Source organism: Astyanax mexicanus, chromosome 1 (genome assembly GCF_023375975.1).
Source record: "Astyanax mexicanus isolate ESR-SI-001 chromosome 1, AstMex3_surface, whole genome shotgun sequence".
Taxonomy (NCBI): domain Eukaryota; kingdom Metazoa; phylum Chordata; class Actinopteri; order Characiformes; family Acestrorhamphidae; genus Astyanax; species Astyanax mexicanus.
The window spans coordinates 54,513,375-54,528,592 of record NC_064408.1 but is presented as its reverse complement, the minus strand read 5'-3'; the positions used below and the strand labels follow the sequence as shown (position 1 = coordinate 54,528,592).

At 38.1% G+C, this 15,218-nt stretch overlaps 1 protein-coding gene across 1 annotated transcript; it reads left to right on the top strand.

The window, feature by feature from the left end:
• Positions 1 to 1,739: 1,739 nt before the first annotated feature.
• Positions 1,740 to 15,059, top strand: naprt (nicotinate phosphoribosyltransferase). Its single transcript, XM_049480096.1, has 13 exons — positions 1,740 to 2,063; positions 8,160 to 8,287; positions 8,375 to 8,457; positions 8,949 to 9,079; positions 10,831 to 10,946; positions 11,909 to 12,102; positions 12,195 to 12,335; positions 12,426 to 12,510; positions 12,629 to 12,709; positions 13,134 to 13,236; positions 14,070 to 14,227; positions 14,568 to 14,675; positions 14,792 to 15,059. Exons 1-13 carry the CDS (start codon positions 1,817 to 1,819, stop codon positions 14,876 to 14,878), a joined length of 1,662 nt encoding a protein of 553 aa, XP_049336053.1. The 5' UTR covers positions 1,740 to 1,816; the 3' UTR covers positions 14,879 to 15,059.
• The last annotated feature ends 159 nt before the right edge of the window (positions 15,060 to 15,218 follow it).

The window sequence follows — 15,218 nt, the reverse complement described above, 5'->3', positions numbered from 1 at the left end:
AGAGAGTGAGAAATAGAGACATAGAGAGAGAGTGAGAAATAGAGAAGTAGAGAGCAAAAGAGAGAGTGAGAAGTAGAGAGCAAAAGAGAGAGTGAGACAGAGAAGTAGAGAGCAAACGAGAGAGTGAGAAGTAGAGAAGTAGAGAGCAAAAGAAAGAGTGAGAAATAGAGAAGTAGAGAGAGAGTGGGAAAGATAGAGTGAGAATTAGAGAAGTAGAGAGAGTGAGAAAGAGAGAGTGAGATAGAGAAGTAGAGAGAGAGTGAGAAATAGAGACGTAGAGAGAGTGAGAAAGAGAGAGTGAGATAGAGAAGTAGAGAGAGAGTGAGAAATAGAGTGAGAAATAGAGACGTAGAGAGAGAGTGAGAAAGAGAGTGAGAAATAGAGGAGTAGAGAGCAAAAGAGAGTGAGAAATAGAGAAGTAGAGAGCAAAAGAGAGAGTGAGAAGTAGAGAAGTAGAGAGCAAAAGAAAGAGTGAGAAGTAGAGAAATAGAGAGAGAGTGGGAAAGAGAGTGAGAATTAGAGAAGTAGAGAGCGAAAGAGAGAGTGAGAAAGAGAGAGTGGTTGCTAAGCAGTTAATAGGTGGTTGCTAAACCCTGGCTGGGGTGCCGGGGTGTCCAAACTTTTGACTGATAGCTGCTCCATACAGCAGCTCCTCCATACACTCACAGTACTGGAGGAGCAGGGGAGAGAAGGGGTTCCGTGCGCAGAGCTGCTCGTGTGCGAGATGGAACTCTGGGCCCCCCATTCATTTCTATGGGAAAACTTCGTACGAAAATTGTACGAAAACCGTACGTCATATCGCTTCGCAACTTTATTAATTTAAAGATCTCGGTAAGATCTATAAGCTCGCCAAATTTGGTCTTCGTATCTCAAAAATTGTGGCGGTTACGGACATTTAAAATTTCGCCCCATTCATTCCTATGGGGAAAAAATGCGTACGTTTACGAAGTTTTTACGAAAACCGTACGATAAATCGCTCCAAAAAGCACAAGCACGCTAAGTTGGCATAGGTCCTACGATCCGTGAAAGTTTCGTGATTCTACGTTGAAAGCTCTAGGAGGAGTAGCGTACAGAAAAAAAGGCGTAAGAATAATAATAATAATAATAATAATAATAATAAGAAGATTACGAAGAACAAGAAGTTGGCTTTTCCAAGCCAACTTAATAAGAAGAAGATTACGAAGAACAAGAAGTTGGCTTTTCCAAGCCAACTTAATAATAATAAAAGTCATAGTAATAAAAAGATGAGAAAATAGACAATTGCGATAAGGTAACAAACAGGGATACCGGACGCATGTACAATTCATTGTTCAGAATATTTTGAGTATTTTAATATGAAATGGTCTACCATTATACTGCAGCTGAGAGATAGAGACAGTGAGAGAGGGCAAAATATGAGAGCGGGAGAAAGTGAGAGAGAGGGCAAAATATAAAAGAGGGAGAAAGTGAGAAAGGGAAAGTGATTGGGAGAGCAAAATATGAGAGGGAGGCAGAACGTGTGAGAGTGGGAGCAAGTGTGTGTGAGAGAAAGAGTGAGAGGGCAAAGTATGAGAGATGAAAAAAGTGTGAGAGAGGAAGCAAGAGAGTAATGGGGCAAAGTTTGAGAGAGTGAGAGGGCAAAATGTGAGGGAGTGAGAAGGTGAGAGAGATGCAGTACAGCACACTATATCCTGGTAGGACCACCTATAGGGGGGAGACTGACATCTATAGGGGGCGGATCGGCGGTGAGGGAGGGGCGGGGTTGGGTACTCGGTGTCCTGGCAGACCCGCGGCTCCACGTGCTGCTGCTGGTAGTGTATTCGGTGGGGGAGTGAAGATGGCGGCGCAGCTGAGCGAGGCGTGGGTGACTCTGGAGCGCTCGGTGCGCGAGCGGGCGCCGCCGCTGCTCACAGACCTGTACCAGTTCACCATGGCGTACGCGTACTGGCGCGCGGGCAGACACCAGGAGCCCGCAGTCTTCGAGCTGTTCTTCCGGGACAACCCGTTCAGCGGCGGATTCTCCGTGTTTGCGGGACTGACCGACTGTCTGCTGTTCCTCAGGAACTTTCACTTCACCGATGAAGGTTAGTGTCCACACACACACACACACACACACACACACATTGCTGGAGGACTAACACACAGACTGACGGACAGACTGACAGCGCGTGAGGCAGCTGAGACATTGCGCAATAATAATATACACAACCCCAAACTTCAGCGCGCGCGCAGTGCAGCTGGAGTTTGTCCGCAGGCTCAGCGCTCTGTCTGTAGTTCGTGTTTGTCTCTTAGCGGGTCAAGTTTACTACAGGTCTTGTCACGTGGTCTGTGTGTGGAGCTCCGTGCCACGGAACTGGGTTAAGAGCCAAACATGATTTGTACCATTTGTAGCGGTCCTGCAGTATACAGAAGATAAAGCACCAGAAATATGCGCTCACATTCACGAGACGTTTTAGACGTAATTGATACTAGTTATATTTATATTTATATTTTTTTCAACTCTGATACTAATTATATATAGTTAACTATTCAAACCATGTAATCTCAGGCAGCTTTGCTGAAATTTTCCGAAGATTAGAAACCAGTCCTGTTACCAAAACTCATCTGACATTTAAAAAGCATGTTTAAAAGCAAGTCCACTAACTCCTAATTTTCTCTCAAGAAAGTCTTTATTTTAAGCAAATGGTTGATGTTTAAATACTTGATGTTTATGACAAAAAAATCACTATGTGCATGCACATTGTATTTTTCTAAAATAGGCTAAGATAATTTTTTTCCTGTCAAGAAAACACAAACCTAAAATGTATTATCATGCAATTTAATAAACAAATGATGAACCAATATTAACATTAATAAATTAATATACCAGAGGACAATACCCATTCCTGTTACTGGAACTCACTCCTGTTACTGGCACTCATTTCTGTTACTTTTTATGTTTTGTGTAACATAATTAAAAGTAACAGACCTGAGTTTTTAGTACAGAATTAGCAAAAACATAAAAATAGTTTAATGGCAGCTATGCTAATAGCATGAGGACACTGAGCACATTCTAGTGATTTTCACAAAATTGTATTTTAAAAATAAACAAATAAGATCCAAGAATTAATTTAAGTAACAGGACAGAGTGTTGAGATTGACATCCTTAGTTAGAATAAGATCAAATATACAGAAAAACAAATGAGGGGACTTAATTTTAATCTTCCCATGGTCTTCAAAAGAACCAACTGATGTAAATTTCTGTTGTGAATGTGACTTGTAGAATGTTCTAGATTGTTCAGATGATGTTTTACGGTAACAGGACTGAATGACGCAACTAAAATGTGTATTTTAACTTAAATATTATGGATTTGTTATGATTTTTTTAAAGCATATATATGATTTCAAGTCACACAACAATGCAAAAAAAATGCAAAAAATTAAAGTTTTTAGTAAGAAAGTGGGAACAGGTAAACAATGCTGTTTTTCAGTGTTCTATGTAGTTTTTAATTATGTTTTTAATATCATATCTTACTTTTGCAATTAGGTCAATGTACAAGATACTGTGATTAATAAAGTGTATTTTAAAGTTATTTTGTGTGCACATATTACATTACACATGTAATTTCCTGGGGAAAGAAATTGTACCGATTTGACGGAATATGCCATTAATTGTTTATTTACCTTAACCCATTATTCTTGTCTGCAAATGTTTTTAATATTAAGAGGTACAGTTAAATATGCTGCTTTCTTTTGATTTTGGTCCTGCTGGTCGATGAGACACAAAGCTGAAATTGGCAGTAAAAAAAAAGAAAAAAAAAACACTAAATACCTGACTGTACATCAGTCCATTGCTAGACAAATTGTTTACTAATTAAGAAATGCCTAGGAGTTAGAACAATGGGCAGCTCTGATGCAATTAAAAATGCCATGTGAGTATCAGCAATAACCTGCTGAAGACTCTACAAACTGCAAAAACCTTCATTCATGTATCTATATAAACAACAATAGTGTTCATGAAAGGACAAAATATTTAACAGTGCTTTGGAAAATGTTCTATTGGTCTTTGTTTTACAGACAGAACAAAGTGAAAGGTTTAAGCACAACTGGGCAATGCCGTGTTTGGAAGGAAAAGAACACTGCACACCAAAACCTTATTCCAACTGTGAAGCATGGTGGTGGGAGCACCATAAATCATGCATCCTACAATCATTAAGGAAACAGTGAATTTATAGGTGTATCAAAACTTTTGACAGGAGAATCAGTAGTCCATTACCTAGGCTCAAAAACATTGCACCTTCCAGCAGTACAGAAGAAACACAGGACCCAAAGACAGCAACAAAAGAATAAGGTGTTTCAAGATTATGTGACATTGTTTGTGTGTGATTACTTTAGTTAGATTGTGTTTGTTAGTCAGTGCAGAAATGTAAATGGTTTCTAATGGTTCATTAACTTTTCCATGCAACTGTGTAAAATATAACAATATAATAACGCTTTAATTTTAAAATACTTTATACAAAATCAAGTCAAAATATCTGCAATAGTGTATACATATGGCCAGTCAAGGTCTGTCTTACAGAAGGTCTGATCTAACTGATGCGATACAGACCCCATCACTCTGTAAGTTTTCTTCTTTTCAATCTATACTTGCATAAGCATTATCACTTCTCCAGAGTGCTCCATGGCTATAAAGTGGAGCAAAGGTCTTGAACTTTATAATCCTAGGCCCGGCCAACTCAGCATTCTCCAACACTAACATATTAACAGAATCCTAAACCCTATCTTTACCACACTCCTTCCACCTTGCATTTATTTATTTTTTTCATTATCTATTATTTTCTGGTAGGTCCTTACAGAGATAACCACTAATGTTCTTAATGTGTTCTAAAGGGGGAAAAGAATAACTAATAAGGATAATTGTAATGGGTTGATGTGGGGACAGAGCATTCGAAAAACATTCTATCAATGATGAACAGCTATGGCAGACAAACTCCGCATGTGCCTTTTGAAGAAATTGTCTGGTAATTTTCACAAACATTACCACCTTGTAACCTAATTGGTAAAATGTCGGCTCTTGTGGGGCAAAATAAAAGAAATATCAACGTCTACTAGTACTATTATAAGTGTAGTTTAGCAATCAAATTAAATGGAATCGGATAGATGTCTCCCTATTTGAATTTTGGTTTGTCTCAGGGATGTAATCTTTAGAAGAAAACTAGTTAAAAGATTAAACATAACTAAAGACGGATTATAAAGTGACATATAAACCACGCACAAAAATATCCACACAAGCAGATTACACATTAATGGGAAATTTATGGTTTGGCAGTCACACATATATTTGTACAGTCCCCTCCAAAATTATTGGAACAGTGAGGTCAATCGATTTATTTCTATTGTAGACAGAAAACACTTGTGCTTGATTTTAAAAGATGAAAATCTGTCAAAACATTAACATTTCAGCTTTTAGTCCCAGGTATTTACATCTCGATCTAATACGCAGTTTAGAAGATAGCACCTTCTGTGTTAACCCACCCATTTTTCTTATGACCAAAAATATTGTAACGGGCCTGCCAGTTACATATATCATTCAAACAAAAAATAGAGGTGAAATTCTACACTTAGTTTCAGATTTGGGTTTTGCCTGTGCACACAGGTAGACAGAGTTACTGTACAACTGTTAGTGATATCAGCAACAACCTCCAGAGGAAAGGAGTGAAGATATCACAATCTTCTCTTCACAGAAGACTTCATTAACAAAAGTTCAGACGCTTTAGCAGAAGATCAAAACCACTAATCAGCAATAAGAATAAGATGGCCACTCTGGAATTTTCCACGAGGTACAGATTAAAGCCTGTGGACTGATTATAGACTGAGGAGACAAAGATTACCCTTTACCAGTGTGATTGAAAGGCTAAAGTTTGGAGAAAGAAGGGATCTGCTCATGATTCCAAACAAACCAGCTCATCTATGTGGGGGTAGTGTCATGGCTTGGCCCTGCCAGGTTTATTCTGGAACAGGCTCGTTAATCTTAATTGATGTTTAATCAACCTGTAAGTAAACAAAAACATTTTGTCTGAGTTTAAAGAAATGTTCAACCAAACTGATCCTTCTTTATGAACCAGCATGATGACCCAAAACCTACTGCATTGAAAAGCATCAGAAGAATGCAGAAGGTTAGGGATGTCAGTGGGTCACACCCACCTGCAACCAAGCTTTTGTGATAACTTGCAATGACTCTTTTACAGCGTTGTGAAGGAATTTTGGCTCTACTCATCTTTGCAGAATTGTTGTAATTCAGCCACATTGGAGGGTTTTCGAGCATGAACGGCCTTTTTAAGGTCATACCACAACATCTCAATCGTCTTCATTTTGTTGTTCTTCAGCCATTCAGAGGTGGACTTGCTGGTGTGTTTTGGATCATTGTCTTGCTGTAGAACCCAAGTTCGTTTCAGCTTGAGGTCAGGAACAGATGGTCGGACATTCTCCTTCAGGATCTTTTGGTAGACAGCAGAGTTCATAGTTCCATTTATCACAGCAAGTCTTCCAGGCCCTGACGCAGCAAAACAGCCCCAGACCATCACACTACCACCACCATGTTTTACTGTTGGTATAATGTTCTTTTTCTGGAATGCAGGGTTTCTTTTACACCAGATGTACTGGGACACCCACCTTCCAAAGAGTTCAACTTTTCTCTCATCGGTCCACAGAATGTTTTCCCAAAAGTCTTGAGGATCATCAAGATGTGTTCTGGAAAAGTTGAGACATGCTTTAATGTTCTTTTTGCTCAGCAGTGGTGTCATTTAGGAACTCTGCCATGTAGGGCATTTTTGCCCAGTCTCTTTCTGGTGGTGGAGGCATGAACACTGACCTTAACTGAGGCAAGTGAGGCCTGCAGTTCTTTGGATGTTGGTGTGTGGTCTTTTGTGACCTCTTGAATGAGTCAGCACTGCGCTCTTACGGTAATTTTGGGCGGCCGGCCACTCCTGGGAAGGTTCACCACTGTTCCATGTCTTCGCCATTAATGGACAATGGCTCTCACTGTGGTTCGTTAAATTCCCAAAGCTTTGGAACTGGCTTTATAATCCTTTAAAGACTGGTAGATCTCAATTACCTTCTTTCTCAATTGTTCCTAAATTTCTTTAGATCTCTGCTGATGTGTAGCTTTTAAGGATCTTTTGGTGGACTTCACTTTGTCAGGCAGGTCCTATTTAAGTGATGTCTTGATTGAGAACAGGTGTGGCAATAATCAGGCCTTGGTGTGGTTAGAGACAGTGTACTCAAGTGTCAGAAACCACAGTGACGGTATGTTTTAACAAGGGGGCAATCACTTTTTCACACAGGGTCATGTAGGTTTGGATTTTTTTATTCCTTAATAATAAACACCTTCATTTAAAAATAGCATTTTGTGTTTACCTGTGTTGTTTATAGTCTATTTTGTCTGATAATTTAGCAGTGTGTTATCTTAATCACATCATATATTTATCATATACACTCCCCTTCAAAGTAAGACCAATCCCCTTATTTTTGCTGTAGACTGGAAACATTTGACATTTAAAAGATGAATATGATACAAAAGATCAAGATTTTAGCTTTTCTTTCCAGGTACAGTGGGAAAAGTATTTGAAACAATGCAAATTTAGCTAATTTTCCCTCCTACAAAGAATGTAGAGGTCTATCATTTTATCATAGGCACACTTTTAAATGTGAGAAACATCCAGATCCAGAAAAAAAGGACTTAATATTTGGTACAGAAATCTTTGTTTGCAGTGACAGAGGTCAGACATTTCCTGATCTTCTTTTTTTTTTGATGAAATAAATGAAGTGTTGTAAGGTTTTACATGTATTGTTCTCAATTTACCTTCATGAAATCTACATTTTATACAGTTCAGATTGTGTAAGACATACAGTTGCATGTATCTCAGACAAATATATTATGTGTAAAAAGTCGAATTGAAAATTAACTGGTCTGCAAAAAGTCAGAAATTAAACATATTTTAACATTCTATGGAAATGTACCTTTTCGATGTTTGGATCAAGACAAAGAAAGCAAGGTTTTGATGATCAGTAAGCTAACAATATGTTGATGTATGTGCATCTCAGTGAAGTCTGTATAGATCATGAAACTGAATATGAAACTGTGTGTCTTCGTGTGTGTCTTCGTGTGTGTGTGTGTGTGTGTGTGTGTGTGGGTTACACAGATGTAGAGTACCTGCGCTCAGTTCTACCATCAAACACAGACCCAGATTTCTTCACTTTCCTGAAAGGGTTAGACTGCTCTGCTGTTTCCATCAGTGCTGTAGCTGAGGGCACGGTTGTCTTTGCCAGGGTACATCTAATGCTCACAAAACCTCTTCATCACTTTAATTTGAGATGCATGTTAAAAGGCAGAGATGGTGATATTTGTTGTTTCCAGGTTCCACTTTTGGAGGTGTCTGGTCCCCTTGCTGTTGTTCAGTTGCTAGAAACCAGTCTGCTCTGTCTGGTCAACTATGCCAGGTTTGTTTATTGGATTAATTGGATTAAGTTTATTACTGACCTGAAACCACATAAGCAAGTCTATTTGATAATGTATAATATTTCAAATAGGGTGTCCTGGTCAAGTGTTTTGCCATATGATCTGCTCTGATCTGAGTACTTTGATGCTGCCCGGATGACTGACTTCTTTGACCACTCAGCTTCCAGTTTCCTTAAAACAACACAATAAAAAAAAACACAACCATTTTAAAGGAGAGTTGTTTAAACTTTAAATATGGACACATGAACTAACAAATGTCTTTAACTTTAACTTTAGTTCTGGTTAGCTGGAGAGCTTTTTGCTACTAACTGGTAAAGCCAGCATACTAATACTCTTACAAATGAAAAGCATTTTTGTCACTGCTTCAATCACATCAGCCTGATTCTAAATCACTGGACTGGATCAGGGCATCCTTAATAAAAAGTGGTTTAAGGCAAGTGTTTAATTATTTAGCTTCTTTGTTTATCCTTAGTCTGGTGTGCACCAATGCTGCACGCTTTCGCATTGCCGCAGGCCCAAGACGCCGGCTTCTGGAAATGGGCCTAAGGAGAGCTCAAGGACCGGATGGAGGACTGACTGCTTCTCGCTATACATATATAGGAGGTAACTATAGGCATACAAGGGCTGCTATAGCGGTACACTTGCTCTGTGGATATATAAGCATGTATATGTAATACATTTAATTTGGATGTTTTACTGTACATCTGACATTTTTGACAGGTCTTAAAAATAATACAAATAAAAAAATCAAGCACATGAACTAATTTAATGTAAGCTATGAAAGATGATACCCACTTGCATTTAGCTTACTTCAAAGTCTATGTTGTCTTTCTCTCGGAATCTCTTTTTTTTTGTATTTAATGTTATAAAAGTCTGTCCAAAAGGCAGAATGCAACCAAACCTGGGGGGTGAGAAAAGAAGCCTAGGCATTCGAGACATTTTCTTCCCCACCGCTTACTTTTACTGAATAAATGTGGTATTTAAAATTACTTCTTACGTTTTTTTCATAATGATTCAAATTTTCCTTTTCACCTGAAATTGTCAGCTGTTTCAGGCAGGTTTGACAGAGTTGTTGATTCCATTCATACTTTGCACAAATAGATTAAAAATTATATACAATTATATTTTTCGCACTATAAGGCACACTTGATCCTTCCCAAAAGTCGTCAGTGCACCTTTCAACCCGGTGCGCCTAATGTTTGAATTTTACCAGTCAGGTTGTAAGGAGCAGTAAAGTGCAGCGTTATACATGAGTTTCAGGTAAGTTCTCCAGCATCGAGAGTCTAAATGTATTAGCGTTAACTGCTTTCAGCTCTAGAGTACATCAGCCTGTGGCCTGCTGCTAATCACACTGAGCGTTAGCTCTTTCCCCATTCAGAGCTGAGTATTATTAGCCTGTATCCTGTTGCTAATACCGGCTAGCACTGCTGGGGTAGTATTAGCATTACCCGCTAACCGTGCTAAGCGCTAGCTCTTTTGCCGTTCAGAGGTATTATCAGCCTGTAGCCTGCGTGTTTACTGTGTTAAAACAAGCTACAGTGGACGAATCGCCTTAGTGGAAATCTGTTACTATAAATAGACGGAAGCGCTTCACTCACATATATAGATGTAGATGTGGATCAACATCCAGTGCTCAATTAAAATATATATATATTTTTTTTAAGAATTACAATTTTGTTTACTTAGCTTTGCTTTACAGGTCTCGACACCCAGCGGTGAGATCTGCTTAATTAGAAGGAAACATGGCGACACCTCTGTTCCTAACTAGTGTTGCATAATGCACCTTATGTATGAAAATAGACCAGAAAATAGACATTTATTGATAGTGCGCCTCATAATCTGGTGCACCTTATAGTGCGAAAACATACTAGAAAATAGACATTTACTGAGAGTGTGCCTTATAATGTTTTTTATAGTGCGCCTTATAATCCAGTGCACCTTATAGGGCAAAATTTTTGGACAAAATTTTACAATACTTTTTGTCTCATTAGGTAATCTAGTTGAGAGATAACCGTAAGTGAGTGTTTAGGTAATGATTTACACAGTTTAACTTAAAAGATTAGGTATTAAATATTAAAGCCATAATTGGCTGCATTTGCTTTCTAAATATGTTTGTGTGCAATGAGCTGGTGTAATGCTGTGCTAGTTATCTTAAAAAACAGTTTTACTGCATGCCCAGTTAATGACACCTTATTAAAGATCTTTTGATCATTAATAATGCACATTATTACATAATAAAGTGTAATTTGCATATTTTTCCTGACCTTTTCCTGATTGTATTCGTAGCCCAGCTTGCCATGAATCTAGAGCAGTGTGAAAGCGCATGCACCCTTTAGCTGTCTTTCTGGCCTCAGGTTTTGATTTGACGAGTAATGCTCTGGCTGGGCGTCTCTTTGGGATTCCAGTGGCAGGCACCATGGCACACTCGTACGTCACATCCTTCTCCTCTCTGGAGGAGGTATGGCCACAGGTGCGTCATGACCTCGTTTTCTGTTACTAACCTGTACTAGATGTACAGAAGTGTAAAATAGACACAGTATTAACACTGAAGAAGGTGCATTTGTGACCAAATCAGGAATGACTCATTGTTCACATTGATTAATGTCACAGTGACCATAATGACTTCAGAGAAACTGCAGCTGTGCTGTACGCATTCGCTGCATTTCACGCCTTAAAGAATATAAGAGAATATTTCCCAGCAGAAAGTTTTCGTGAGTGACAGGCCAGTAAAGCATCTGACAGCATGTAGGTAAATTTTAGGTAATTGTTTAAATTATTTGTCCAGATACGAGTCTTTTGGCAAAACTTCAAATGTTATATTCACCTGTCATTGAACATTGCTCTGGATACAAGTATCTGCTAAATTTTCAGTTTTTACTGAGTTACTAAGTTCCGTTTTGATTGTGTTAAATTAATCCAAATAATTTAATGTATTTAAGTCTTTGACTTGTGCTGGTTAGAGACTATTAGTTTTATTTCAGTTTGCAACATTACAACATTTATTTGTGAACATTAATGACAGAATCTGGGTTCAGAGTGTTGAGATAAGCTTTGATTCTGAAAATATTATGTATTTTTACCAAGTACTGTTAAATTATTCAAGAAGGAAAATGTATTGACTTGTTAATATTTACCATATTTGTCCACAACTTCATGTGTGATCATGTGTAATCCTTTACACAGTCAACTGGAAATAGATTAAAACAGCATTCAAAATAGTTTATGTATATATATAAACTATTTTGAATGCTGTTTTAATCTATTTCCAGTTGACTGTGTAAAGGATTACACATGATCACACATGAAGTTGTGGACAAATATGGTAAATGTGTGTGTGTATAATATATAATAGAGTGTATAGTGCATGTTTATTCAAGTAACTGCATGCAAGATACATAAAAAATTGTTGTTGATTTTCTAATTTCACTGCAGACTCTGGTGCCCTCTGAGGGTGATGACCCCATTGACTTCCTCTCTTTAGTGAAGGGCTGGTTAGGACGTGTGTGCCAGTTACTGGGAGCTAGACCTCAGCAGGTGCGGGAAGGAGAGCTTGCGGCCTTACTGTCGTACGCTATTGCCTATCCCAACAACTTCCTGCCGGTGATCGACAGCTACAATGTCAGCTGGTAACACCTGGTTTCTGAGATTAACATAGTTTGACGGTATGGAATAAGAAGAATGTTAAATATGTTCTATTGTTAAACGTGTTTTATTGCAGTAGCGGGGTACTGTGTTTTTGTGCTGTTGGCCTTGCTCTGTGCGAGCTGCAGTATCAGCCACTAGGAGTGAGGCTGGATAGTGGCGACCTCTGCAAGCAGTCTGTAGAAGTGCGTTGTGTTTTCAGAGAGTGCAGCAAACAGTCAGTAACAAACCATCCTTCCAACTCCTTGATATAATTCTGTTGATTACAGACAGATGCTAATCAGATGTTTCTCTCTGCTTTCTGTAGTTTTTCCGTCCCTAAGTTTGAGTCTCTCCTCATCGTTGGTACTAACAGCGTCTCTGAACAGAGTCTTGTTGAGCTCAACAAAAGAGTAAGTTTTTTTAAAGGCTTCTTACTAGAGAGGTATTGTTAATTTACAGTTTAGTTCAAGCATGATTGGTAATTTTATGATGCTAACCTTATGCTACCCTTGTTTCTGTCTCTGTCAGGACAATGAGATTGATGTAGTGGGAGTTGGAACTCACCTTGTGACCTGCACAAGTCAGCCCTCCCTTGGCTGTGTATATAAGGTAACCCACGCAAAAACAACAATGAAAATAGGTTTTAATTCTTGTTATAAAAAATTAACCAGTTTCCCAAAAATAATAACCAGTATGCAGTAACTGATGAATTGTCATTTTAAGAGTTCTTTTATAATGATCATTTATTAGCAATGTTTAATTATTAAGGGTATTCAGAAATTGTAATAAAAATATGTATAAATATTGTACTTAAATAAATTAAACAGAAAACCACTGTTTTAAAACAGTCAACACACCTGCTCATGCACATTAATGTCCTGCTAATGTACTTGCTAAAAAAATACAACGGGCAGTACTGGGGTCAGTGGAAGTTACGTCTATTTATTGTACGATCAATTGATGTAATTATCAGGACAGGCCTAAGATGAAGCCTCATGTGTTTATATTCATGTATTTTTGCACTTTTTGTAAGTTGGTAGAGGTCAGAGGCTGCCCCAGGATGAAGCTGAGTGAGGACCCAGAAAAGAGCACACTTCCAGGCAGAAAGGCAATCTACAGACTGCTGGATACTGAGGGTCTGGCCACTTTTCCTTTTCCTCAAACCCAATCCCTTTTCTCTTACGTTTACAGAGTTTTTTGTAGTCTTGTTTTTTGTTTTAAATAGGATCATTTTATGAGCCAGAGTTTCAGTGCAATAATAGCACTTACCACTGTTAACGATTACTTAAGACTAGGCTTGTTTAGGTTAATTCCGTGGATGTTTGGTAGCTATGCTAAAACACTCCTGGTGTCCCCTTAATATTAAATTTAAAAAAAATCATGGGATAGCAGTATGTAAATTGATCATAAACTGTTACCTTAGGGGACAGTTTGGGGATGCCCACACCTGTAAAAGTTATGAGGTGTTCTCTTGTAAAAGGGGCTGAACACTGGCCAGTGTGCCCATGGCAAGGTGACATGAATTATGGAAGTTTTAACAGAGCCTGGTAGTGTGTGTTATATGAGTCCGATGTCCCACACTTTAGGTTTTGCAGGTAGTAAACAGTCATTTATCCACAGTGTCACATGTTCTTGGAATACACCATAGATGGCATTAACACCCACAGTGGACAGCACAGTGGGTAGTAATGATCGTGACTGGCAGCATCTGGTTAGTCCACATTCAGTGTAGTAGACCCCAGACACATATTACACAGGTCAGTGCAGTGTTCTTTAGCCTCTATGGTCTTGGGATATGTTGCATGCCAGTGTATGCTGGTGTGTTTTTATGATGAATATTTTAATTTGATTTTTACAAAATTCTAAATCAAATATTTTAGACTTATTTTTTACTAAAATATCGGCATGCGCATATTTTCTTATGCTTTCCTGTGTCATTCATTCCTTCTCTTTGTGCATTCACACACAGGTCATCCTCAAATGGATCTCATCTGCTTGTCAGAGGAGCCAGCTCCAAAAGTGGGAGTACCGTTGAATTATTACCCATTAGGTCTAAACAAGGCTGTCCAGTCAGTCACACCTTCCCAAGTGACCAGCCTTCGATTAGATGTGTTTTCCCATGGTGAGGTAAACAAACTTTTTTTAATCACTGATCATCTAAATGTCTTTAAACAACCATAAGCGCTCTGTGTACTTTTTCAGAAAGCATTTAGGATCATGTTCTGACCCGCACTAAGCACCTTAGCCATCAAATGCTTGTTGTGTTATAGATATATTTAGTTTAATTAATTACATTGTAATGCAGTTATTATAAAAAATAAAATTTTGAAGTGAATGACCTGATAATCCAAGGTCAGAAAATGGTAGTCAATACTTGCAATTCTGTTAACAGCCAAACCCCATCCTTTCTTTATGCGTTTTCCTGTTAACGCTCAACATGGTAAAATTTTATATTTTGAATTTTCAGATCACTTTACCCCTGAGCACTGCACCCGAGAGTCGAGTACATGCCCAGACCTCCCTCCAAGCCATGTATCCTCACCACAAGAAACTGCAGGAGCCAGAAAATTACACAGTCAGTGTTTTTTTATCTATATATAAAAGTTAATCAAACTACTTGACATAATATCAAAGATATTCTTCTTATCACTGTGTTATTGCTTATATAATCTGTATTTCTGATTTTTACAGGTGGCTATATCAGAGAGAATTCATTTGCTTGTGTCTAACATTCGAAAGGGAAACAGCAAAGGCAGTCATTTTCTGCTCTCCAACTGAAGCAACCGAGCCACTTGGGTTCCTTTGACCTTGGATTTAGAGAATAATTTCTACATGTTTCTTAAAAAGCTGTTGAAAGCGCACAGATTCTATCACACATACATTCTCAGTGTTGATGTTATTTTCAAAAATTTTAGAGTGTATTTCTGTAGTCTTTATAGTACTGACAATTACATAGCAAATGACTTTGGCTTGTAATTAAAACTGAAAGATTAAAATTTACAAAGCTGTGTAATGTTTTATTTTACCCACTAATATGTTATCATGTTTAAGGATACTGCTAAAGTATATATATATATATATATATATATATATATATATATATATATATATATATATA

What these genes read in the sequence shown, in the direction of transcription:
- naprt (XM_049480096.1), top strand. Translation starts at nt 1,817, where the DNA reads ATGGCGGCGCAGCTGAGCGAGGCGTGGGTGACTCTGGAGCGCTCGGTG. An exon ending in TCGCTATACATATATAGGAG is followed by an intron (nt 9,080 to 10,830) that starts GTAACTATAGGC and finishes TTCTGGCCTCAG; the next exon opens with GTTTTGATTTGACGAGTAAT. An exon ending in TTCAGAGAGTGCAGCAAACA is followed by an intron (nt 12,336 to 12,425) that starts GTCAGTAACAAA and finishes TGCTTTCTGTAG; the next exon opens with TTTTTCCGTCCCTAAGTTTG.